This window comes from Mustela lutreola, chromosome 6 (assembly GCF_030435805.1).
Source record: "Mustela lutreola isolate mMusLut2 chromosome 6, mMusLut2.pri, whole genome shotgun sequence".
NCBI lineage: Eukaryota > Metazoa > Chordata > Mammalia > Carnivora > Mustelidae > Mustela > Mustela lutreola.
In genome coordinates, this window is record NC_081295.1 from 89,919,114 (window position 1) to 89,942,425 (window position 23,312).

The 23,312-nt window shown below is 36.8% G+C and overlaps 1 protein-coding gene across 7 annotated transcripts in view; it reads left to right on the forward strand.

Moving 5' to 3' along the window:
• The window catches only part of UBR2 (ubiquitin protein ligase E3 component n-recognin 2), a 126,258-nt gene that overhangs the window by 68,440 nt on the left and 34,506 nt on the right, over positions 1-23,312 (forward strand). For all 7 annotated transcript variants that reach the window (XM_059177994.1, XM_059177992.1, XM_059177991.1 and 4 more), the window contains 14 exons: positions 4,860-5,023; positions 5,113-5,212; positions 7,401-7,529; positions 8,640-8,823; positions 11,344-11,405; positions 12,046-12,156; positions 13,162-13,227; positions 14,799-14,921; positions 15,030-15,093; positions 16,078-16,202; positions 19,433-19,485; positions 20,433-20,535; positions 21,688-21,736; positions 22,121-22,275. In XM_059177994.1, the coding sequence (XP_059033977.1) occupies positions 4,860-5,023; positions 5,113-5,212; positions 7,401-7,529; positions 8,640-8,823; positions 11,344-11,405; positions 12,046-12,156; positions 13,162-13,227; positions 14,799-14,921; positions 15,030-15,093; positions 16,078-16,202; positions 19,433-19,485; positions 20,433-20,535; positions 21,688-21,736; positions 22,121-22,275 (1,488 nt within the window). The remainder of the gene's footprint in view (positions 1-4,859; positions 5,024-5,112; positions 5,213-7,400; positions 7,530-8,639; positions 8,824-11,343; positions 11,406-12,045; positions 12,157-13,161; positions 13,228-14,798; positions 14,922-15,029; positions 15,094-16,077; positions 16,203-19,432; positions 19,486-20,432; positions 20,536-21,687; positions 21,737-22,120; positions 22,276-23,312) is intronic.

Sequence of the window (23,312 nt, forward strand, 5' to 3'; positions counted from 1 at the left end):
TATCCCTGCTTAAAAATCAATTGCCTAGGGGCGCCTGGGTGGCTTAGTCATTAAGCATCTGCCTTTGGCTCAGGTCATGATCCCAGGGTCCTGGGATCTAGAAATGCGTCAGACTCTCTCTCATTTTGATATTTAGTCCTTTAAAATGCATAATAACTTTTTATTGACATTTGTCTTAGATTTCAGCAGTCTTGATTTATGATTTATATAGCTTTGATTTTCTTTATAGATACTGAATGTAGATACTATATCCCTATGCTGGTGGCTTTCTCAGATTTGGAAATTTTGGAGTCCTTCTCTTCTCAAATACGGTTTCTGTCCATTCTCTTTCTCATTGCCTTCTGATAGGATGTTCTTTATTACAAAATCTTAGATACTGCATGATATCTTTCTCCTAAGAAGATTCTCTTTAATGTTAGGCAGCTGGAGAGAGGTCTGTCACCTTAGTCCAGTTAGGAATTGACATGACGCCAGGTTGTTTTGGCAAGACTCTGTCTTCTGAGTCATCCTCACCCCTGCAACATTATCCTCCAAGATTTCCCAATCGAGAGCCTAGAGGGTTCACAAGAGTCCTCCCCTCTCTAGGGTTCTGAACTTGTTTTATTTCCTCCACTTGCTAAAACTGCCACAGCGCTCCTCTGTTCTTCTAGTCTTTCTGCTCTTAGACTTCTGGCCTGCGTAGCTTCAGAATTTTGCAGGTATCTTATGGGGGAAAATGGAAGAAAATTGGACTCCATTCCTACTCTTCTGTTCTTACTAGAGTCCTGACCACCCCACTCCCCACACCAGATAAAATCTTTGGTTTTTCTTCCTGTTAGCAGTTTTGTCAGACTCTTTCCCAGGATCTTCTGTCTCATTTTGTCCAGTTCCCAGAAGAGTCAGATGCTGAAGGAAAAGCAGCTCCAGAATGTTGGCTCACCTCCTTCTGCCATGCCCTTCTCCATGGTTTTATCCCCTCGAGTCCTTATTGTCTCAGCAGCTCTCTAATGATTTCAAACATTTCTTCCTAACTGATCTTTTCTGGTTGTTCTTAGGGGGAAATGTTGGTTAGCCTCAAGCTTCCATCATGACTGGAAGCAGAAGACTCACATGTATCATTTATTGAAAAAGCACCATTAGTAATTCATCTGCCTATCCCTGCTTAAAAATCAATTGCTTAGGGGCGCCTGGGTGGCTCAGTCATTAAGCGTCTGCCTTCAACTCAGGTCATGATCCCACGGTCTTGGGATCGAGCCCTGCTCTCTGCTCAGTGGGGAGCCTGCTTCTCCACTCTCTCACTCCTCCTTCTTGTGTTCCCTCTCTCGCTGTGTCTCTTTTTGTCAAATAAATAAATAAAATCTTTTTAAAAAATCAGTTGCCTAGATATTAGTGAAATGTTATATATCTGTGATAGAACTCCATATATTGATTGATCTTTTGGGTTAACTGAAAATTCAGTCTTCATTTTTAAATAACCTGGTCAAAAAACAAAACTAATAATTCAAGTGATGACAGTATCTTATTTGTTCTAATTTGTTTTTGTTATATGTGCCCTAATTTATAGTCAGCATTATTCCTGTATGCTGTATCATGTTTAGCTTAACTGAAAGTGTGTACACAGGCCATTATTATTCAGTAAAGTTTTTCAGAGGAGTGTTTGGGTGGTTCAGTCAGTTGATCATCCGACTTGATTTCAGCTCATGTCCTGATCTCAGGGTGGTGAGATTGACCGCCATGTCAGGCTCTGTGCTCATTGTGGAATCTGCTTGAGATTCTTTCTCTCCCTCTGCCCCTGCCCCTCCTGATGCTCACACTCTCTTGCTCTCAAAATAATAAATAAGATCTGTATAAAAAAATCTTAAAAAATAAAATGGGGGCCCCTGGGTGGCTCAGGCATTAAGCCTCAGACTTTGGCTGAGGACGTGATCCCAGAGTCTTGGGATCAAGCCCTGCATTGGGCTCCCTGCTCCATGGGAAGCAGCCTTCTCCCTCTCGCACTCCCCCTGCTTGTGTTCCCTCTCTCACTGTCTCTCTCTGTCAAATAAGTCAAATAAAAAATCTTTTTAAAAAATTAAAAATAAAGTTTTTCAGAGTCTTGGGGAACTATGGCCCATTTTGAATATGCTGTTAGATATGTAATGAGCCTTGCAACACAAGATTGAATACAAATTATATAAAGTGAATAAAATTATAATTAAGGTAAGTAGCAGTAGTAAAATTTAAAGCAAAGCGAATTGTAGGCATTTAAAAATTAAGCAGTTTGGGGATGCCTGGGTGGCTCAGTTGGTTAAGTGACTGCCTTTGGCTCAGGTCATGTCGAGCCCCACCTCCCTCTCCTTCTGCCACTCCCTCTGCCTGTGCTGTCTTGCTTTCTCTCTCTCTCAAATAAATAAAATCTTTTTAAAAATAAATAAATTAAAATTAAAAGTAAGCACTTTTAGGATAAGAAGAAGTTCTAGGACTGTATAATAATGTTAGATATTTAATGTTGAAGGTTACCTTGAAAGGTTAGCAACAAGCTAGGCAAGAGGTGATAAAGCCAAGCACTTAAAGAAAGTTTTTTGTTCTTTTCTGAACTTTTTTGTTCTTCTTTCCTGAACTTTTGCTCTTGCTTTCTCTGGTTTTCATTTTAGAAGTGGAAATACCTGAATAACTCCTATCTCTTAATGGGACATTACTAATGGACGTTAGTGATTTTTTTTTTTAAGTTGGCACCCATGACCATCAGAATCATTTTACTTTCTCAAAATCAACTAATTCAGCAAACAAAGAAAAGGAATGTTTTGTTTTGTTTTTTAAAAGATTCTATTTATTTATTTGAGAGAGAATGAGAGAGAGAGCATGAGAAGGGGGAGGGTCAGAGAAGCAGACTCCCTGCCAAGCAGGGACCCTGATGTGGGCCTCAGTCTCCAGGGACTACAGGATCATGACTTGAGCCAAAGGCAGTTGCTTAACCAACTGAGCCACCCAGGTGCCCCAACCTTTTATCTTAACCTGTCAATACCTCCTCTTCTTCAAAGTTGACCTTAGTCTTCACTGTGTAGGAAAATGAACAGAACTTAATCCTGTTGATTTTTGAGGTCTTAGGTCCTATGTTTTGACAAGGTGATGATGACTTGAGTTTTTCAAAGGAATATTTAACTACATAGATTTTTCTCTTTATCTGATAACCTCAGAACTTTTACATTAGAACACAGCCTTACTATATACTTAGACTTATATCTTCTGCACTTTTTTGTCCTACCTTTTTTAAAAGATTTATTTATTATTTTAGAGAAAGAGAGCACATGTGGGCAGGGGAAGGGGCAGAGAGAGGGAGAGAAGTATGGAGTCTGGCATGTGGCTCGATCCCATGACCCTGAGATCATGACCACCTGAGCCGAAATCAAGAAGTTGGACACTTAACCAACTGAGCCACCCAAGCACCCTGTCCTACTTTTTGATGCAACTTTCTATATTGCTAATTGATTAGTGGGAGACCTAGTTAAGTAGGTCCCCCCCAACGCCAGTAATACCCTTGAGCCTAGTTAGGCTAGAAAGGTAGGGGAAAACCATGATCATTTATAGCACAGTAATAATGAGGTATTCAAATAATATTAGACCTTCTGACTTTATTATGGAGCAGAAAAGGAAATGCAAATTGTTATAAAATAATGTCCAACCTCATTCAAAGTAAGATGAAATCTAAAATCATCAGAATGGCAAAGATCAAATGTTTAAAGTTTCATTGTGTTACTGAAAGCATGAGGGGAAGGTCACACACTGTAGATGGACATATAAATTGGTGAGCTTCTTTGTGGAGACAGTTTGGTGATATCAGTAAAATTTATAATGTGCGTACACTTTAACCCAGTAATTCTACTTCTAGAAAATTATTCTATAAATATCCTTGCAGTTGTACACAGCTAATATTCATTGCAACATCTTTTGTAATAAATAGCAGAAGACTGGAAAAAATCCAGATGTCTCATGTCTCACCATTAAGGGCCTGCCTGGCTAAATAAAGTACGGTAGAAAAAAATAACCTGGTGATAGTTAAGATGATTGAGGGAATTTATATGAACTGATATGGAACAATCTCTAAAATACATGAAGTTAAAAAAACAAGTGCAGAACAGTTTATAATATGCTATCCTTTGAGGGTCAGAAATAGATATAATTAAATATATGTAGAGAAATAGGTATAGTTAAATTTATGTATACTTCTATCTACTTAGTAACACTTAACCCATATATTATAAATGTATATACGTGTGTGTGTGTGTGTGTGTGTATGTGTGTTTGTTGGTACATATATGTATGTATTATACACACACACATCATCTCTGGAAGAATATGCAAGAAAACTGCTCAAAGAGATTGCCTTTGCAAGGGGGACCTTGGGAGCTAGGAAACTTTTTACCTTTTTTTTTTTTAGTCATTTAAATGTATTTGCTTATTCAAAAATACATAGATATGTATATACATAGAAACAAAAAATAAATTTTAAAAGGAGATTAAGAGGAAATATAGTTTCATACAGAATCTGATATGAACCTCTGGATCCTAGAATAATTATACCATACCATTATAGGTGTCTAAATGTCTCAGTTAAGGAAAATTTGCAGCCTGGTTCAGATCCCCCACCCTGAATTGTCTTTGAATAATGAGCCTTGGATCTGTCTCCTAAAATTCTGGCATCTTTCTCCATGATATAATTGTTGCTTCGTACACGTGGCTGTTGGAGTAAGTAATTGTTATTTAGAAATAATGCATTTATGATACATAGTTACAGTGAAAGAGGTTTAAACTTCAAAGAGCTAACCAGTGTTGGTGACTTTTTTTAGCTTTCTAGTAAACAGGTTTTAATCACCAATGTGCCCTGATACACTTTTTTCTAGGCTCGGATGCTTATCACAGAAGAAAACCTGATGACCATCATCATTAAGACTTTTATGGATCATTTGAGACATCGAGATGCCCAGGGTAGATTTCAGTTTGAACGATATACTGCTTTACAAGCCTTCAAGTTTAGGAGAGTTCAGAGTCTTATTTTAGATCTCAAGTAAGTTTTTGTTTAATTATCCAACCACTTGCAACTTGTAATATGTCAGTGTTTACCCATATGTTCATTGCTATTTTTATCTTGTTCAGGTATGTGTTAATTAGCAAACCAACCGAGTGGTCAGATGATCTGAGGGAGAAATTCCTAGAAGGATTTGATGCCTTTTTGGAATTACTCAAATGTATGCAGGTATGTATAAATGGAACATTTTAAAGAAAAGAACTTTCTTTTTCTTTCTTTCTTTTCTTTTTTTTTTTTTTTTTTGGTTTATTGCACTGAACATCTTTTGTGTTTTCATTTGGGGCACATTTCCAAAAGAATGATTTAGATGACTATAATTTGGACAAAGAAACTCTTTGGAAGAGTTTCTTTCTAAGAGTTGGAAACTTTTAGAATGGTGTAGAATGAATGACATCCAAGCAAAAGTTCTGGCATCTGCTATTCTTTTGTATTTGGCTGTTCTTTTGGTTACCATTAACGGGTTTTTTTTGAGGATTGCAAGTTTACTGTTTTTAATATGCTTACATGGAAATATTGTGAAGTTAAGAAACTATAATATTTATTTAAGAAACTATAATATTTAATTTTTTTGTTTAATGTTTCCATAATTCTTTTTCTCTCCTTGGTATATTTATATAATACAGTATAGAACTTACTGCCCTCTGTTTAATTCTGTTTTTTTGGAAACACTGTCCTATACAGAACAGAATCTAGAAGCAGAAGCTAACTGGTATGGTTTTAACTGTAAGAAGGTTGATATCATGCCAAAATATCTGAGCCATACCATTATAATTCTTTTATTTTTTTTTTAAGATTTTATTTATTCATTTGATAGACAGAGATCACAAGTAGGCAGAGAGGCAGGTAGAGAGAGAGGGAGAAGCAGGCTCCCTTGTCGAGCAGAGAGCCCGATGCGGGGTTCGATCCCAGGACCCTGAGATCATAACCTGGGCCGAAGGCAGAGGCTTAACCCACTGAGCCACCCAGGCACCCCCATTATAATTCTTTTAGTAGCTATCTGACTTCCTTAAGCAAGAAATAAAATCAACTTACCATTTTTGGAAAATATTCTGGTTTCTATATTGGGTTAGGATGTTTAATTTATTATAATACTTTTCTGCTTTTCTATCTGTAGAAACTTTGGCCATTTTAAGTATTAGAGCTATCCTCTATTTCTGTAATCAGTTCTGATGCACCAAGAGGGTAGTTAGGCTAGTTTCTTATTTTACTTTTTTCTCTCTCTCTCTTTTTTTTTTTTTTTTTAAGATTTTACTTATTTATTTGACAGAGCACGCAAGCAGACAGAGCAGCAGGCAGAGGGAAAAGGAGAAGCATGCCACCCACTGAGCAGGGAGCCCAATGCAAGGCTCAATCCCAGGACTCTGAGATCATGACCTGAGCCGAAGACAGATGCTTAACCAACTCAGCCACCCAGACACCCTGTTAAGCTAATTTCTAAAACATTATATTCTTACTTAAAATTCTTCTAAAACTATATATTTTGGGGCGCCCAGCATGGCTCAGTCGGTTAAGCATCTGCTTTAGGCACAGGTCACGATCCCAGGGTTCTGGGATCAAGCTAGGTTGGGCTCCCTCCTCAGCAGGGAGCCTGCTTCTCCTCTCCCTCTGCCTCTCTCCCCTGCTCATGTTTTCTCTCTCTTTCCCTCAAATAAATAAAATCTTTTTTTTTTTTTAAGTATATTCTTATATAACTATTTTGTTTATCTTTTTGTTTTCTATTTCTGTTTTGGAGGGGCTTTTTTTGTTTTGCTTTCTTTATTCTGTGAGAACTTTTAGTTGCGGATTAGCAATAATTACAAAAACGTTATTATATTGTAAAATATAAATTCATTACTATTTTAAAAACCTGTCCAATTTCTTTCAACAGTTTAGTCCGTAAATGATAGAGCTAAAAATATAACTTGAAGGATTGTTGGAGTGAAGTATACATTTTATTGTTTAAAACATATACAAGATTGCCTCAAAATTATTTGTTCTAATTTTTTTTAATTCCATATTTTAGAGAATGTTAATATAGAAACATGTAAGTTAGGGAGTTGGACTTCTTATAAAACTTGCATTTTACGTGTTTTTATAATCAAAATATATTCTATACTATTTCTTAAGTTTCATTGTAAGAGGACAAGCATAATTTTAATCCATTTAAAATCTTTTCTCTTCTTTTGGGGCACCTGGGTGGCTCAGTCAGTAAAGCGTCTGCCTTTGGCTCAGGTAATGAATCCCCTGTCGGGCTCTGTTCAGCAGGGAACCTGTTTCTCCCTCTCCTTCTGCCTGCCCTTCTGCCTGCTTGTGCACTCTTTTTCTCAAATAAATGCATAAAATATTTTAAAAATAAAATTTTTTTGCTTCTTCTAAGGGAATGGATCCAATTACACGTCAAGTAGGACAGCATATTGAAATGGAACCAGAATGGGAGGCAGCCTTTACGCTACAAATGAAATTAACACATGTCATTTCAATGATGCAGGACTGGTGTGCTTTAGACGTGAGTTTCTTCGAGGGGTAGTGGGGGAAGGAGATAAATGGAAGAGGGGCTGTAGACAGATTCCTAAGATTTCTGAGGACATTTGGAGAGGATAGTGGTGATACTTAACTCGTGAAATAACATTTTTTTCTTCTCTTACCTACAAATTCCATAAACGTTAAAATTCTGAAGCCTTAGGAAGAAACTTGGAAAACAGAGGAAGAAATGATCCACTCTCTCTTCTGTTACTATCTACATTTCCCCCCCATAATCTCATCTAGATTTTGAGCTTATAAAAAGAGTTTAGAGATTTATTCAAAAATGAAGCTTTATAACTATTTCATTTGTTCTCTGTCTTAAAATTACTTTGCTCTCCTTTGGCTATAAAGTCTAGGTGAGAGCCTGTGTAAGTTAAGAGGTAAGAGAAGACTTCTATGAGATCTGAACTATGTGTCAGAGTTAACTGGTCAAAGAGCAAAGAATATTCCTGACTGTGAGACAGCTGCAGCATGCTCTGTTGATGAGAAAGAGTATGATTGGTCCAGGGGCCATGAGAAGGCTCAGGTTGGAGCACTGCAGTTGAAGGTAGAGAACTGGACAGGGACCTGATACTGCAGGGTCTTGGAGGCCATGGAGAGAAATTTGGGTTTTATTCTAATAGAGTTGGGATGCCACTAGTGGCTACTGTGCAGAAAAGGTGACATGATACAGGTTACATGTTGTTGTTTTCTTTTTTTTAATTACTCTGTGTGAGAATAGATAGAGGAGAGGTCAAAATAGAAGCAGGGAATTTAATAAGTGGTTGGCTTTCCTTTGAGTTACTGGAGATGATAATTGGCCAGTTTTGATAGAAATTTAGGAGATGAAATTGTAACTTAGTAATAGATTGGACAGTGGGAAATGAGGGAAAGGAGAGTATTGGAATAATTTCTAGATTTCCACAGCTGTATGGAGATGGTGTTCCCTAAGATAGGGCACTGGAAGAGGGACTATATTGGGGGAGGGAAGATTGTGTTTGGTCTTGCCTATATTGATATCTGAGGTACTTAGTAAGTAAGTAAGTAAGAGGGTTTATTCAATGTTGTAGAAACCCAACTTTTTAAGTCACTTACAGAATACCCTCTTTTTTAGGAAAAAGTGTTAATTGAAGCTTACAAGAAATGCCTTGCTGTATTGATGCAGTGTCATGGTGGTTTCACTGATGGTGAACAGCCAATCACGTTAAGCATTTGTGGACATTCAGTGGAAACTATCAGATACTGTGTTTCCCAAGAAAAAGTTAGCATTCACCTCCCAGTTTCTCGCTTACTTGCAGGTAAAGCATTTTTCCCCAAAAGAGAACCCTGAAATTATCTTTTAAGTTGTCTGTGGTTAATATTTATTGAATACTTTCTGTACATTATATTGAGAGTTTTATAAGCATTGACTTACTTAATCACCACATTGGCCTATGAGGTAGGTATTATTACTATTACATTTGCTTCACAGAAGGGAAGACTGAGACATAGAGGTGACTTCTTAGTGTCATGCAGCAAGAAAGAGTCAGAGTAGGAATTGTGAGGTGCTTTGGTCCCAGAAGCCATGTTTATAAGGACAGTACCATAGTGCTGCCTCAGGCTTCTAAACTGCACATACCACATGTTGTATACCACATGGTTAACTCAGCCCACATTCAGAGTCTGTGTTGTTACCATTCAAATCACCCTGTCACTTAAGTGATTGCTGATAAATTGGAACCATCCTAATTTTTTTTCTTCTCCTCTGAACTGTTTCTTACTCATTTATTGATAACCTTTTAAGCAGCAGGTCTAGAGTGAGTCCCACATTGGAATGACAGTTTTTTAATCATAAGTAGTTGATTTACAAGCCCGTTTTACTTGGTGGAATATTTGAAGCCACCACCTTGTAGCAGCCAAAAACTTCGAATATTCACTTGTCCATCTCTACCTTCAGACTCATTTCAGTGTAGCTTCCTTCCATATTTCTTAATTGCAGGAATTCTTATCCTGCTCACATACTACTGTTCCCTTTAGTTACATTTTTAACTTTTGAGAGTAGAAGTTCTGAAGGTAGCTATTTTACTCATTGCAGAATTTGTAGTTTATCTTAAGTATGTGGCTGAATAATTTATTATGATGTAAAAGTGGTTTGTGTAAGAGATCGTGGAGAATTGATATCATTTCTTCCTTAAATGTTTGGTAGAATTCCTCAGTGAAACCATATGGGCTTGAGAGTTTTCTTTTTTGGAAGGTCATTAATTACTGGCTCAGTTTCTTTAATGGATATAGGTTAGTTCTAGTTATCTGTTTCTCCTTCTAGGAGCTTTGGTAGTCTGTGTTTTTCAAGAAATTGTTACATTTCATCTAAGTTATCAAATTTATGGGCATAGAGCTCTTCCTAGTATTCCTTTAGTATTCCTTTAAGTATTCTATTCTTTATTATTCCTTTATTATTCTTTACATACATAAAGCATGTAAAGTATTCCTTTATTATTCTTTATTATTCTTAAATGGACATGGGATCAGGAATAATAATCCTCTTTCTTTTCTGAGTGCATTTTTCTTTGACTGCTCTGAGCATTGTCACATTTTCATAATGCTAGAGCCTAGCATTCCAGCAGTCTTATGGAAGTTGTGGAGATTTAAGAGAACTTAGACATCCAAATATCAGTAATGCAACAAATAGAACAACAAAGAAGTACTTAGTATGAAACTTGTTGAGGCTCTGTTTTGTTTCCACAAGTGCTTTGAGCAGACTGAACCTATTGATACTTGTGAGCAGGTGATAGCACAGTGTTGTGGGAAAGTTTTCAGCTGGGATGTAGGAATGTTGGTCCTATTTACAACTCAGTTGCTGATCTTTGCTGCCTTTAAAAATTCTGGTTTTATGTTGGAGGCCAGTGCTGATAGTTATCCACAAGGAAAACAGTCAGTACTCTGAGAGTTGTACTCATTTCTGCCTACCTAGGTCTTTACTGCTCTCAGACCTCAGTGAACCTTTTTGAGCATTCTCCTGACTGTATTTGATAAAACTTGGCCTAAATGCTTATAATCTAATTGAAGAGCTTACTAAGTAAACACACATAAAACGGTTCAACAACAACCTGGGGTTTGTACTAATGGAGCTTGAGTGGCAGATGTCAAGTGCAGGTCATTAGAATGAAGACTCATGATTCAGGTCTTCTCGGGTATAAAAGCCTCAAGCCAGTATTAACCAAGTGGTCCGCCTTATCTATTGTTAAGATTGTAGAAAAACATTCTCTATGTAGACAGCAACATAAATAGGAGAATTAGTTCTTAGTTAACAGAATTAAGCAAGGTTGAGCAATACAAAAGCCCTTTGCAGTTAGGAACTAGAGAGGCTTTGATCTTAAAGTTCTAAGGGAACTTAAATCTGAGATCAGGATTGGCATGGACCATGAATCCCAGGACTCATCTCTCTGTTGACTTGCCAGAAGGATCTCCTGCTATACTTTAAATGGGGACAGTGAAATATGACCCTTAAAGTGAGGATAACATATATAAATTGCTTTGATAATTACAGAACTGCTTTTGCTATATTTGTACGTCTAACATTTAGTTCTATAAAACATCATCAGTGTGTATTAGTAAATGTAATTAGGACTCTAGCTCTAAGTGTACCTTTGATACAGAGGTTCATGAGAATATCAATTCAAAAAGCTTCATTTATAGATTCAATTCATTTTTTATCTTACTTTGTAATGAGATAGGTTCCCAAAGAGAAAGAGTAGATACGAAGTTGAGTGAATATTTAGGACTTTTTTCTAAATGATTTGCATTTGTAGAAATGCTTTTTTGTTTGTTCTCCTATGCAGGTTTACATGTATTATTAAGCAAAAGCGAAGTGGCATACAAATTTCCAGAACTCCTACCTCTAGTAAGTAATTTTAACATTTAAAAGTAAATGCCTGTTTATTATGTTTCATGTGCTTGAAATTACTTTAAAACAAACTTTATTAATCAGGGTTCTGGAGAAAAAAACAGAACCAATAGAAGATTGTGCATACGTGCATGTTCACAGGGGTGTGTAAGTATGGAGAGAGAAAAAGACAAAAAATTGATTTATTGTAAGGAATTGGCTTACGCAGATTATGGGGTCTGGCAAGTCTGAAATATGGAGACCCAAGGAAGAGTTCATATTGTAGTCTGAGGTCCAAAGGCATTCTGGAAACCAAATTTCTTCAGCTGTGATTGGGGGACCTCAGTGTTTCTTTTAAGGCCTTGAACTTAATTGGATGAGGTCCATCTACATTACGGAAGGTAATGTGCTTTACTCAAAGTATGGTGATTTAAATGCTAATCACATCTACAAAATATTTTCACAGCAGCATGTGGACTGGACTTAATCAAAAGCTGGGTACCATGGCGTAGCCAAGTTAACACATAAAATTAACCATCAGGCAAACATACTTTAAGTAATTTTGACTGCTGTTTTATATAGTTTCCATCACTATCACCCTATCTTCTTTATACAGTTGAGATTTTTATGGATTAAAAAAATTTTTTTTTATATACAGAGTGAACTTAGCCCACCCATGTTGATAGAACACCCTCTTAGATGTCTTGTTTTATGTGCCCAAGTACATGCAGGCATGTGGAGAAGAAATGGGTTCTCTCTAGTAAACCAGGTAAGTGTTTTTTAGTTCATGAAGAGATTTCAGTCCATCTATCCCTTTGGCTTCTGAGAAGGTTGTAATTTTCACTCTACTTAAGTCATGGAAAGTTGAGTATCTATATTAAATTGTTCAAGAGGATAAAAGTAATGTTAAACCAAAAAGTTTCTTAGAACTCTTATTCATACTTTGTCAAGAAACAGTATCAAAAATAGAAATGAACTTAAGTTACTTGATTTTTTTTAATTTGAGATCATTCTTAGAATCGTTTAACAAAACATAATGTAGTAAAAATCCAGATTTCATCTATTTAAATAAAATTGTGCTAAAAGTTGAAAATTCTCTCAGAAACTAATGGTTACCAGAGAGGAAGGGGTATGGGGATGGGTTAAATGGGTGAAGCATAGTGAGGGGTATAAGTTTCCAATTATGGAATGAGTAAGTCATGAAGATGAAAGGCACAGCATAGGGACTCTTAGTCAGTGGTATTGTGATAGTGTTAAATGGGGACAGATGGCAGCTACACTTGTGAGCACAGCATAACTTAATGGACTTGTCCAATTATTGTGTTGCACACCAGAAACTAATGGAATATTGTGTGTCAGCTGTACTTCAATCAAAAAAAAAGTTATATTACTATAGCTCTGAAATTGAGGTTTTTATTTTTAGACCTTATCAAGGCTTGGTATAGGGTTTGGTTTGGTTTGGTTTTCATTCTTCATAGCCATAAACCTTATAGAAAAGTAGTTTTGTTGGGGAAACCAGAAAGTTGGTTGCAAAATGTGGGCTATAGAGTGAATACTGAAATCTGGAAATTTCTAATTAATTAATCTCTGTGAGGATAGTATTAACTGTTGAGAGAACCGTGTGTGTGTGTGTGTGTGTGTGTGTACAAGCATGCATGTGCGTGTGCATCTGCGTTCACACTTGGATTAAACCCATGTGCTATTGGGGATTGGGGAGGGAAGGGAGCTGCACAAATAAAAACCTATTTACCCAATATAATCAATTTTTTTTTAGATATATTACTACCATAATGTGAAATGCAGACGTGAAATGTTTGACAAGGATATAATAATGCTTCAGGTAATGAATTAAAAGCATTAAACTTAGGGGTTGTAGGAAATGTTTTTCTTCTTGTCATTTTCACAGAACCCAGTCACTTATGATTACTCCCAAATCTGTAGCTTTAGCCTAGCCCTGTCTGCTGAGCTCTAAACTCATATGGCTAACAGCCTGTAGAACATTTCCATCTAGATTTCTTGGACATGTTTCAGATTTAGTATATTCAAACTAACTCCTCTTATTTCCTCCATACCTTCCTCCTGTCTTGGGTTTCCTACCTCAGTATATTGTTTAATAATCTATACAGTCGTATAGTTGAGTCAGAAACCTGAAAGCCATCTTTTTCTTCATTGTCCTCTGGTTAAAGACCCCAGACCCTAAGGCTTATGAAACTTAACTATGTTAAAATTCCCTGAAATTGCCATGCTCTCTTAAGTCTTACATTCTGCACATCTGTTTCTTTTGCTCCCCATTTTGCCCACCCCATCCCCTTCCTTTTCTGTTCACCTTGCAGCTTGTCTTCCTGCATGTCTTAGTGTTTAGTGTCACTTTCACCAGAAGGCTTCCCCAACACACAGAAATGTAGCTAAATATCCCATTTGGGAAGTTCCTAGCATGGTGTTCATCCCCACCATAGCATTTACAGCTCTGGATCCGCAGTTGCCAATTTACTTTTTGTCCCTTCCACTAAACTATGGCAACTGTATCTTAGTCCCTTTTTGTCCATTGTGCAGATAGCATAATCACATAGTAGTTGTTATTGCTGAATAGATTTAAAAGTGATACGAAAGGTTATGAAATGTAAATTTCAAAAATGATTGGCTCAAAATAAAATTCGAGTTGATTTAATTAAAGAAGAATTAAAACTAATATTTAAAAGCTGTTTCGGGGGCACCTGGATGGCTCAGTGGGTTAAAGCCTCTGCCTTTGGCTTAGGTCATGATCCAGGGTTCGGGGATCAAGCCCCGAATTGGGCTCTCTGCTAGGCAGGGAGACTACTTCCTCCCCTCTCTCTCTGCCTGCCTCTCTGCCTACTTGTGATCTCTGTCTGTCAAATAAATAAATAAATAATCTTTAAAAAAAAAAAAAAAAAAACCTTTCAGTTAGTATAGTTTTTATCACCAAAAATTAGTTTGAGAGTTCTCCTTAAGAACTTAGTATTAGGTAAATAAGAAGTGCTAGAAGCTTAATTGCAATAGCACATTTCTCTCAGAGTCCATGCACTACTAGAGAGTGATAAGAGAGCCCAGAGATAAAATTTTGAATGGAATTTATAGGGTTGCAGTTAAGTCAGAGCATTAAAAGACAAGAGAACGTATAGTCCGTATTATTCCAGTGGGTAAGGTTAGGGTGTTTTTGTTTTGTCTATACTTTATTTTGTTTTACCAGCTTAGATTCTTGTCCACACTTGTAGCTTCAACAGGTAGGGAATTGACTGGGGGGGGGGGTTCATCTTTTATAGGGATTGGTGAATAAGTAAGCTCTTTTCACTTATTCAGCCCAAAATATCTTTCACTAATTGTTTAGTAACCCTTTTAACCTCCCTCTTTTCCTTTATCTCAAACATTTAAAAAAACAAAACAAAACAAAAGACAGGTGTCTCCATGATGGATCCAAATCATTTCCTGATGATAATGCTCAGCCGCTTTGAACTTTACCAGATTTTCAGTACTCCAGACTATGGAAAAAGATTTAGCTCTGAGATTACCCATAAGGTAAGAGCATGTTTTATAAGACCACAATACATTATTTAAAAAATATCTTTCATTCTTTTTGGATGTGTTTGTATTTGTATCTCTGAACTTCCCTTCCACTTGTTACAGGATGTAGTTCAGCAAAACAACACTTTAATAGAAGAGATGTTGTACCTCATTATAATGCTTGTTGGTAAGTTTGGATTGTTTGCAACATTTATCAATTACATTGACTTTTGTGATAAGAAATAGTTCCAAGTTTCTAAGCTGCAGTTCTTTTGTTTGAGCAGTTCTTCAGTTTCAGGGGAAGATTAGAGCATCCATCTCTTTCTCCCTTCCAGTTACTGTAGCACTGAGAGTGATAATGCCTTGGTGCTTTGGAAGAAGAGAGTGAAAGTGCTGAAGCAGAATAATCTGAAAGGCTCTTTGTTGAGAAAAAAGTAGGACAGAAGAGTTTATCAAGTAAAAATAAGATGTTTAGGAGCTATTTGAGCTATTTACTATTACTTCATATCTTAAGCATGTTTCTTTCTGTGGTTTTGTGTTACAGAACTGTCATCTTGGCTTTTAGATAGGATAAAAATAAGTTAATAGAGACCTGTGGCTAACAGATGCAGATTTCTTCTCTTATTGCCTGTATTTTCAGTCCAGTCACCGCCATCTTTCCTATTCTATTTTTTTACCTTCTCTACCTCCTCTACTATTTTAGACTCTGTAGTCCGTACAACAGAGCACCCTGGCTTCTGTCAGGGGGTGATACTAACAGAGGTCTCAGAAGGTGAGATCTTATTTGCCACTAGATAGAAGGACAGAGGAAGGCTCTCCCTCCCTGCTACCTGTGGCAGATGGTGTGAAAGCAGTTTCCTAGTCCTCTGGTTACAACTACTGCTCTACCAGTTACTGACTACATCTAGTCCCTTCCTGCCTTCTCATCCCATTCTTTCAAAATAGCATGCAGAGTTTTCTCTGTGCTACCCAAAGCCTGTACTCACCTGTTGTGTCTGAGCCTCAGAAGTATGGTTAGGAGCTGCTCTCACCCTAGCTTCTTGCCAAACCAATTATTACTTTCCTAGTGCACAAAGAAAAATACATTATTGTATTGCACTGATTAAAAGTGTATGCTGCTTAAGTATTGTGATTATGTTAAATGTGTGAATATATACTTTTGCACTAACAGGAGAGAGATTTAGTCCTGGAGTTGGACAGGTAAATGCTACAGATGAAATTAAGCGAGAGATTATCCATCAATTAAGCATCAAACCTATGGCCCATAGTGAATTGGTGAAGTCTTTACCTGAAGATGTAAGTACCTACATCTTACAAAAGAAATTATGGAAATTCTTCCTTTCCTGACAGGCTAGTGTGTTTAGATTTAGAGTGGTAAAGACTGCAGTTCTAGGACTACTGTAATTCCCAGTCACTCTTATTAGAAATAATTAGAGGGGCACTTGGATAGTTGTTAGTAGAGCGAGACTCTCTGAGTAGAGTGAGACTCTAAGGAGTTGTGGGTTTGAGCCCCACACTAGGTGTAGAGGTTACTTCAGTTTTTTTTCTTTCTCTTTTCTTTTTTTTTGTATGGGGGAAACAAAAGAATACTAGTGACTGGGAATAGACAGCAGCATAAGAGTAGAATGTTTTACAGTGAATTCTTAGAAGAGGTAAGGATGCTGAATAAAAATAAACCTGAATTCTTAGAAGAGGTAAGGATGCTGAATAAAAGTATACCTGATCTTGAAAACTGAATTTATTTATCCAGTAGACAGGGTTTATTATTGAGTCCTTACTACAAAGTTGCCATGGGTGGAGATAATGCTTTACAACTTCATATATTGGAGAAGGAAGTGAAAAATATCTATTCATCTGTATTGAGGATACTAAAGTTTTTCAGAACTTTTTCCTTCTGAAGCATCCAGAAACTCTCTTTAGGGAGCCATCTCTTTCATTTTAGTAAATGTAAAGTAATGTTCACATGGGCATTCATGGGCTAATTGTAACTGTTTACCGACAGGATCTCAAGTTCCCTGGCAACCTGTTTTTCAGCCACAGGGCTTTTCAGATAGATACCCAATACTTATAGTTAGGAGAGGTCCTTTTTTCCTTGAGGCTTTTCAAAATGCTTCCCCAAATTTGAAACATAGATCAAAACTTTCAACTTTAATGTTCATTCTTCTGAGATTTAAACCTGTATTTGTTGCATAATCCTTCCTTTAAACTTTATATTATGAAAAGTTTTAAATATCTATAGAAATAGAAAACATAGTGTAACAAAACCCATCACCAGTTTTAACCAGTCTTGTTTTATCTATACCCAAACCACTAATCTCTGCATGCCCACTGGATTATTTGGTTAAGAATACTTGGTTTAGGGGCGCCTGGGTGGCTCAGTGGGTTAAGCCGCTGCCTTCGGCTCAGGTCATGATCTCAGGGTCCTGGATCGAGTCCCACATCGGGCTCTCTGCTCAGCAGGGAGCCTGCTTCCTCCTCTCTCTCTGCCTGCCTCTCTGCCTACTTGTGATCTCTGTCTGTCAAATAAATAAATAAAATCTTTAAAAAAAAAAAAAAAAGAATACTTGGTTTAGGGACACTTGGGTGGCTCAGTCGTTAAGTATCTGCCTTTAGCTCAGGTCATGATCCCAGGGTCCTGGGATCGAGCCCTACATTGGGCTCCCTGCTCATCAGGAAGACTGCTTCTCCCTCTTCCACTACCCCTGCTTGTGTTCCTTCTCTTGCTGTGTCTCTGTCAAATAAATAAATAAAATCTTAAAAAAAACAAAGTTTGCCCGCAAATGATACACAGTCTCCACCACCCAACCAAAACCACAAAATGAATTTGCCACAAGGGGGGAGAAATGAACCAAAACTTCTAAGACCCTACGTTTTTTCTTAAAGTACCTTAAAAAAGAAAATTTGTATTTTTTATTATATTTTATATTTTATGTACATATTGCTAGTGCTCAGCCATGTTTAATGATCTTGGATGACCAAACCAGCCTTCAAAGTATCTTCTGTCCTGCTTCTGGCTTTACTTGTTTGTGACCATGTTCATTATCATTTCAAAGGAGAGAAAAAAGATCTTATTTAAAAAAAAAAAACCCAGCAACAAAAAAACCAGTCTTATTCCAAACATAGCAGTAACTTTTTTGTTATGCGTTTAGTTATAATATAAGTAGTTGGTTTATATGAGATGGTTAAAAAGGTCAAAGATGAAGATTTCTTTTTTTTTTCCTTTTTTTGTTTATGAAGTTTCCTGGCGGGGGGTGGGGGATGGTTGGCCTGTTTGATGTATGTGTAAAACAGTGCTGTACAACAATAAGCCAAAATTTTATTTTGCTGAGTTGTTCTAACCACTACCCTTCCCCCCAAAAATTAAAAAACCGGAATGCAGGGCTTACCATTTCATCTATAAATAGAACTGTTTATATGTTAAAACAGTGGTTCTCAACCAGGGATAGTTTTGCCCTCCAGGAGACATTTGGCAGTGTCACTGCTCAGGGCAGGGCTGTGTGGTGCCCCTGGAAGCCGGTGAGCAGAGGCCAGGAGTACAGCTAAATATCCCGCAATGCATAGGGCAGACCCCCACAACAACATCAGAATTATCTGATGCAAACATCAGCAGTGCCATGGTTGAGAAACTGGCCTAAAAGGACTTTTAGAAAAACCTATCTATCCCTATGCCATGATGAAAGAACAATAATTAATAATTTCTTAGTATCACTAAATATCTGGTCAGGATAAAAATTGCTCCTACTCTTTTATACAGGATATGAATCCTGAGTTGTTAGATGAGGAAGCAATTACAGTTTCACTTAGACTTTATTCACTTAGAATAAAGAAGAATATAATTTGGGGGTGGGAGGAGAGGCAGAGGGAGGAGAGAGAGAATCTCAGGCAAGCTCCATGTCCAGCACAGAGCCCAACACAGGGCTCGATCCCAGGACACTGATCATGACCTGAGCCAAAAGTTAAGAATCAGACACTTAAGCGAGCCACCCAGACACCCCAAGAGGAATATATGCTAAACAGCATTTTAAAGTACATCTGGTACAACACAGTGGCAACTATATTTACCAAACATCTTTGACCAGAGAATTCTTTAATCAGAATTCGTATTAACATCTTTTTATAAATACTTTATGATTTAGGAAATGCTGTTGTACTAAAAATAGATAAGGAATCAGTGTAACTTTCACAAAATAGTATAAATATCTTACATAAATTTTGTTTAAATATTATGTGTACTTTGTGTTTTTAGCTTAATTCCTTTTGAAAGCTGTTGCCTTGAGTCCATATGGTAATGACTTGTTTTTAATTATATGAGTCTGAATGAATGTTAGGTGACAAAATAGGTTTCCCTGGTTATATATTAAAAATTATGTTTACTGTGGAATCCTCATCTGTAAAAAATTTGGGGAAAATCGTGTATCTGCTTCATAGGATTGCTGTAAGTGGTTAAGGAGAGAAAAACACCATGTTCAAAGTGCTAGCCGATACTGTTAACACGAAACGCACTTACTTGTTTTTCGTACTGTTAGGAGAACAAGGAGACTGGCATGGAGAGCGTAATTGAAGCAGTTGCCCATTTCAAGTGAGTTTATTTCCTGTTTTTTTCCTCTTCCATTTTTTTAATATAAATTAATTTTTCTTGTGTTTTGATGGAAGTGAGAATGAAATTGTTCCTTTCAGAGAGTGACAGACATTTTCAGATACTTAGTTCTGAACTAGATTTCTGTCATTTCACTCTTCTGATCTAGCTCTGCACTAAGCAACCTAAACTGGTTTAAGAGAATCTTCACTGTGCTCAGAACCAATATTCCTGATAGTTTCAGATAATTGACATTAAACTGGCAGGTGACAAAAGTCAATGCATTGAGTTTTCTTAAAACTGCTTTCTTTGTTTCCATCTGAATGTGTCTCCTAAGTTGCAAAACGCTCTCTCAGTACTGCCTTCACTCTCTGGAGGCCAGGGTGCTGCCCAGTAGGTAAATTAGTCGATCTGAGGATGATTGAGGCAGTTCCTCACTCCTGCTTTGTCCTTGCTCCCACCCCACCTGTGATGACTGTTTTTGTTCATTATAAAGATACAGTAATGCTTTTAGAGAAAATACAGAAAAAAATATATATAAACATTCCCTAACCCTTAAAATTGTACCTACTTTTTCCACCTGATAGAACTTATCAGAGACATCTTTATACATCAAAATTTAGATATTATTATCACTTTTAGTGATGTTCAACTGTGTGGCAGTGTAATAATGTGTATAACATATTTCCTGTTGTTAGTTTTTGAATTGTCACTATAATGACCATCACATTCACCTGTCCAGTTAGGATAAATTCAAAGTGGATGTGTCCAATAGGATGATGCATGTAGAGCTTTGCATTTAGGTTACCAGATTAGCCTACAGAAAATAGTACCAGTTTACGTTCATCAGCAGTAAATGAGAACTCTGCTTTTTTGTTATGTTATCTAAGACTATCATAAGTTAGGGTATGACTTTAATAATAATATTTTAAGGACTTTTTTTTCCATAGAAAACCTGGATTAACAGGACGAGGCATGTATGAACTGAAACCAGAGTGTGCCAAAGAGTTCAATTTGTATTTCTATCACTTTTCAAGGGCAGAGCAGTCCAAGGTAAATGGGAAAATAGAAAGTATACTGGGGAAGAGCTGTGTGTGTTTGTTGATTTGATTTGTTTCTCCTATACAACTTTTACTGTCTTTCAGAGATTAAAAAATGATACATTTTTATTGTAGGAAATTTGAGAAGTATAAAAAGCTATAATGAAGAAAGTAGAGATTACCTAAAAATACCACGACCTAACAACCTAACACCTCCCTCCCACCATGTATACTACATACATATATAAGATCTATATAATTGTATCATAAACCATACATATATAATTATATTTTGTTGGCTTTTGAAAAGAAATTGTCAACGTGTATAATAGTTAAGCTATTTTATGCTCATTTCAGAATTGCTACTACCTAACACTGCTTTTCCATAGTACTTTATGCAATTTTCCTCGTGATTCTTGGCTAAGTTTTGTCTTTTAGCATTCTACTTTGTTTTTAAGATTTGCTTATTATTAGAGCGGTAGACTGCACACACACATGGGAGTGAGAGGGGAAAGGGTGTGGAAGAGAATCTTACGCGGAGTCCCCACAGAGCACAGAGTCTGGCACTTAACTGACTGAGCCATGCAGGCGCCCTCGCAGTCTACTTTTAAAATACTTCTTCAGGGCGCCTGGGTGGCTCAGTGGGTTAAAGCCTCTGCCTTCTGCACAGGTCATGATCCCAGGGTCCTGAGATCGAGTCCTGCATCGGGCTCTCTGCTCAGCAGGGAGCCTGCTTCCCCCCACCCCGCTGCCCCCGCTTCTCTCTCTGCCTACCTGTGATCTCTGTCAAATAAATAAATAAATCTTTAAAATAAATAAATAAAATACTTTTTCATAAATGGCATTAATTAAATTTAAACATGAAGCTTTGTTTAGTTTTAGATGCATGTCATAGAGTTTAAGCCTAAATAATACTAAATAATATTTTGGTTTGATTTGTATGTGTTTCCCCTGCGTTTTAAAATAAGAAAGAACTCCTTGGGGCTTGGTGGCAGTGAGTAGTGAGGGGAAAAAAATAACTTAGATGTGTCATTTGGGGGCTGGGGAGAGCACTATAAAACTAAGAGTAAATATCAGAAGATAATATGACAAAGATTAACTTAATGTTTTGGATATTAGGTTGTTGTGTATTACTAATTCCCTGTCCAAATTTCTTTTTTATTAGGCAGAGGAAGCTCAACGAAAATTGAAAAGACAAAACAGGGAAGATACAGGTATTTTTAATCTTTCTAAAAATCTCTTGTCTCTTCTATGTGTTAAATGATGTTTTCTATTGACTATGATTATCCTTGGTGAAGTGGAAGATGTAAATGTATGCTTTCCAAGTGAACATTCACAAGACTCGCCTATATAGAAATAGGCTATACTGAGTCATCTCTGGGTTAATGGTTTTATCTCAGATCCTAGGATATTCCTAGGGAAAAGTCTTCCCTTTGTACTGCTACTATTAATGTAGCTGTTTTTATGCATTTGACCTTGAGAAGGTAAAATACAGCTTTAAGATGTATTAATATTCTTTGAGTGAAGACTATCTAAAGATGGGGTCTTTTTTTTTAAAACATGTTCTAAAAAGAAACCAATAATAACCTTATTTTCAGCACTTCCACCTCCAGTTTTGCCTCCATTCTGCCCTCTATTTGCAAGTCTGGTAAATATTTTGCAATCAGATGTGATGTTGTGCATCATGAGGACAGTCCTCCAGTGGGCTGTAGAACATAATGGATATGCCTGGTCTGAGTCCATGCTGCAAAGGGTAGGTTTAAAAACATTTATTGTTTAAATTTTAGTGCTTTTTTAGTAAAAGCCAAAGTATTCATCAGTATCTAGATACAGACAACTAAGCACTAAATGTAGTGATGTTTAAATTTGAAATATAGTAATATTATTACTGCTTTTGTGTCTGACATTGAAAATGGTAGTCTGGCAGATACTTTTTATACCAGTTGGTTGTGATTACCTTGGTCTTACTGGCTAGTCTTCTAATCATTGATTGTTAATGATATGTCCCTGTTTATGCAGTACTCTGATATTTGTATAATGTCTTATCTTCAACATTTTTTTAAATTTAATCCCCTCAAAAACCCTGTGGGTTCATCAGTATCTATACTTTACAGTTGAAGAAATTGAAACTCAGACACATATGGTCTGTTGCTAATAAGTGGCATGTCTAGAACCTTGTTTGTATTTTATTTTGTAGCCTTGATGTGAGTCATTCTTCTACTGTTTATTTCATTGAATTCACACAATACCCATTTGGGTAGATACAACTTTTTCCGTTGTATAGATGAGGAAGTCAGGTTTCAGTGAGATTCACGTAACTTGTCCATGTTACTCAACTAGTTAGTAACATAATAGTAATTAATCAGTTAATAGAATTAGCCTGTTCTGTGCCTTATTCTGTGGTATGTACTTTTACATTCATACAATGTTTGCAATTCTCAAAATTCTAAAGGGAAGCTTTTTTTTTTCCATTTTAAAGTTGATGAAATTAGGCTCAGATTCCCTGAAGGCGTGTTACCTTGAAAGCTGTGAAGCCAGGATGTAAATGAAAGCACGCATTCTTCCAGAGTCATCCTCCAAAACTATTTTTCTTTCCATTGTCTTAGCAGGCTTAAGTGTCTCATTGGCTAAGATACATATATACTACACACCCCTCCCATTTATAAACAGACACTTAAAATGTAAAAACAGAGCTGGGGTCTACTAGAGACCATCATTATGTGAGCAAAGGAGTTGTAGGAAATGATGGAGAAACAAAGAACAGTTTTTATTTTTTGTGTACATTTGTTT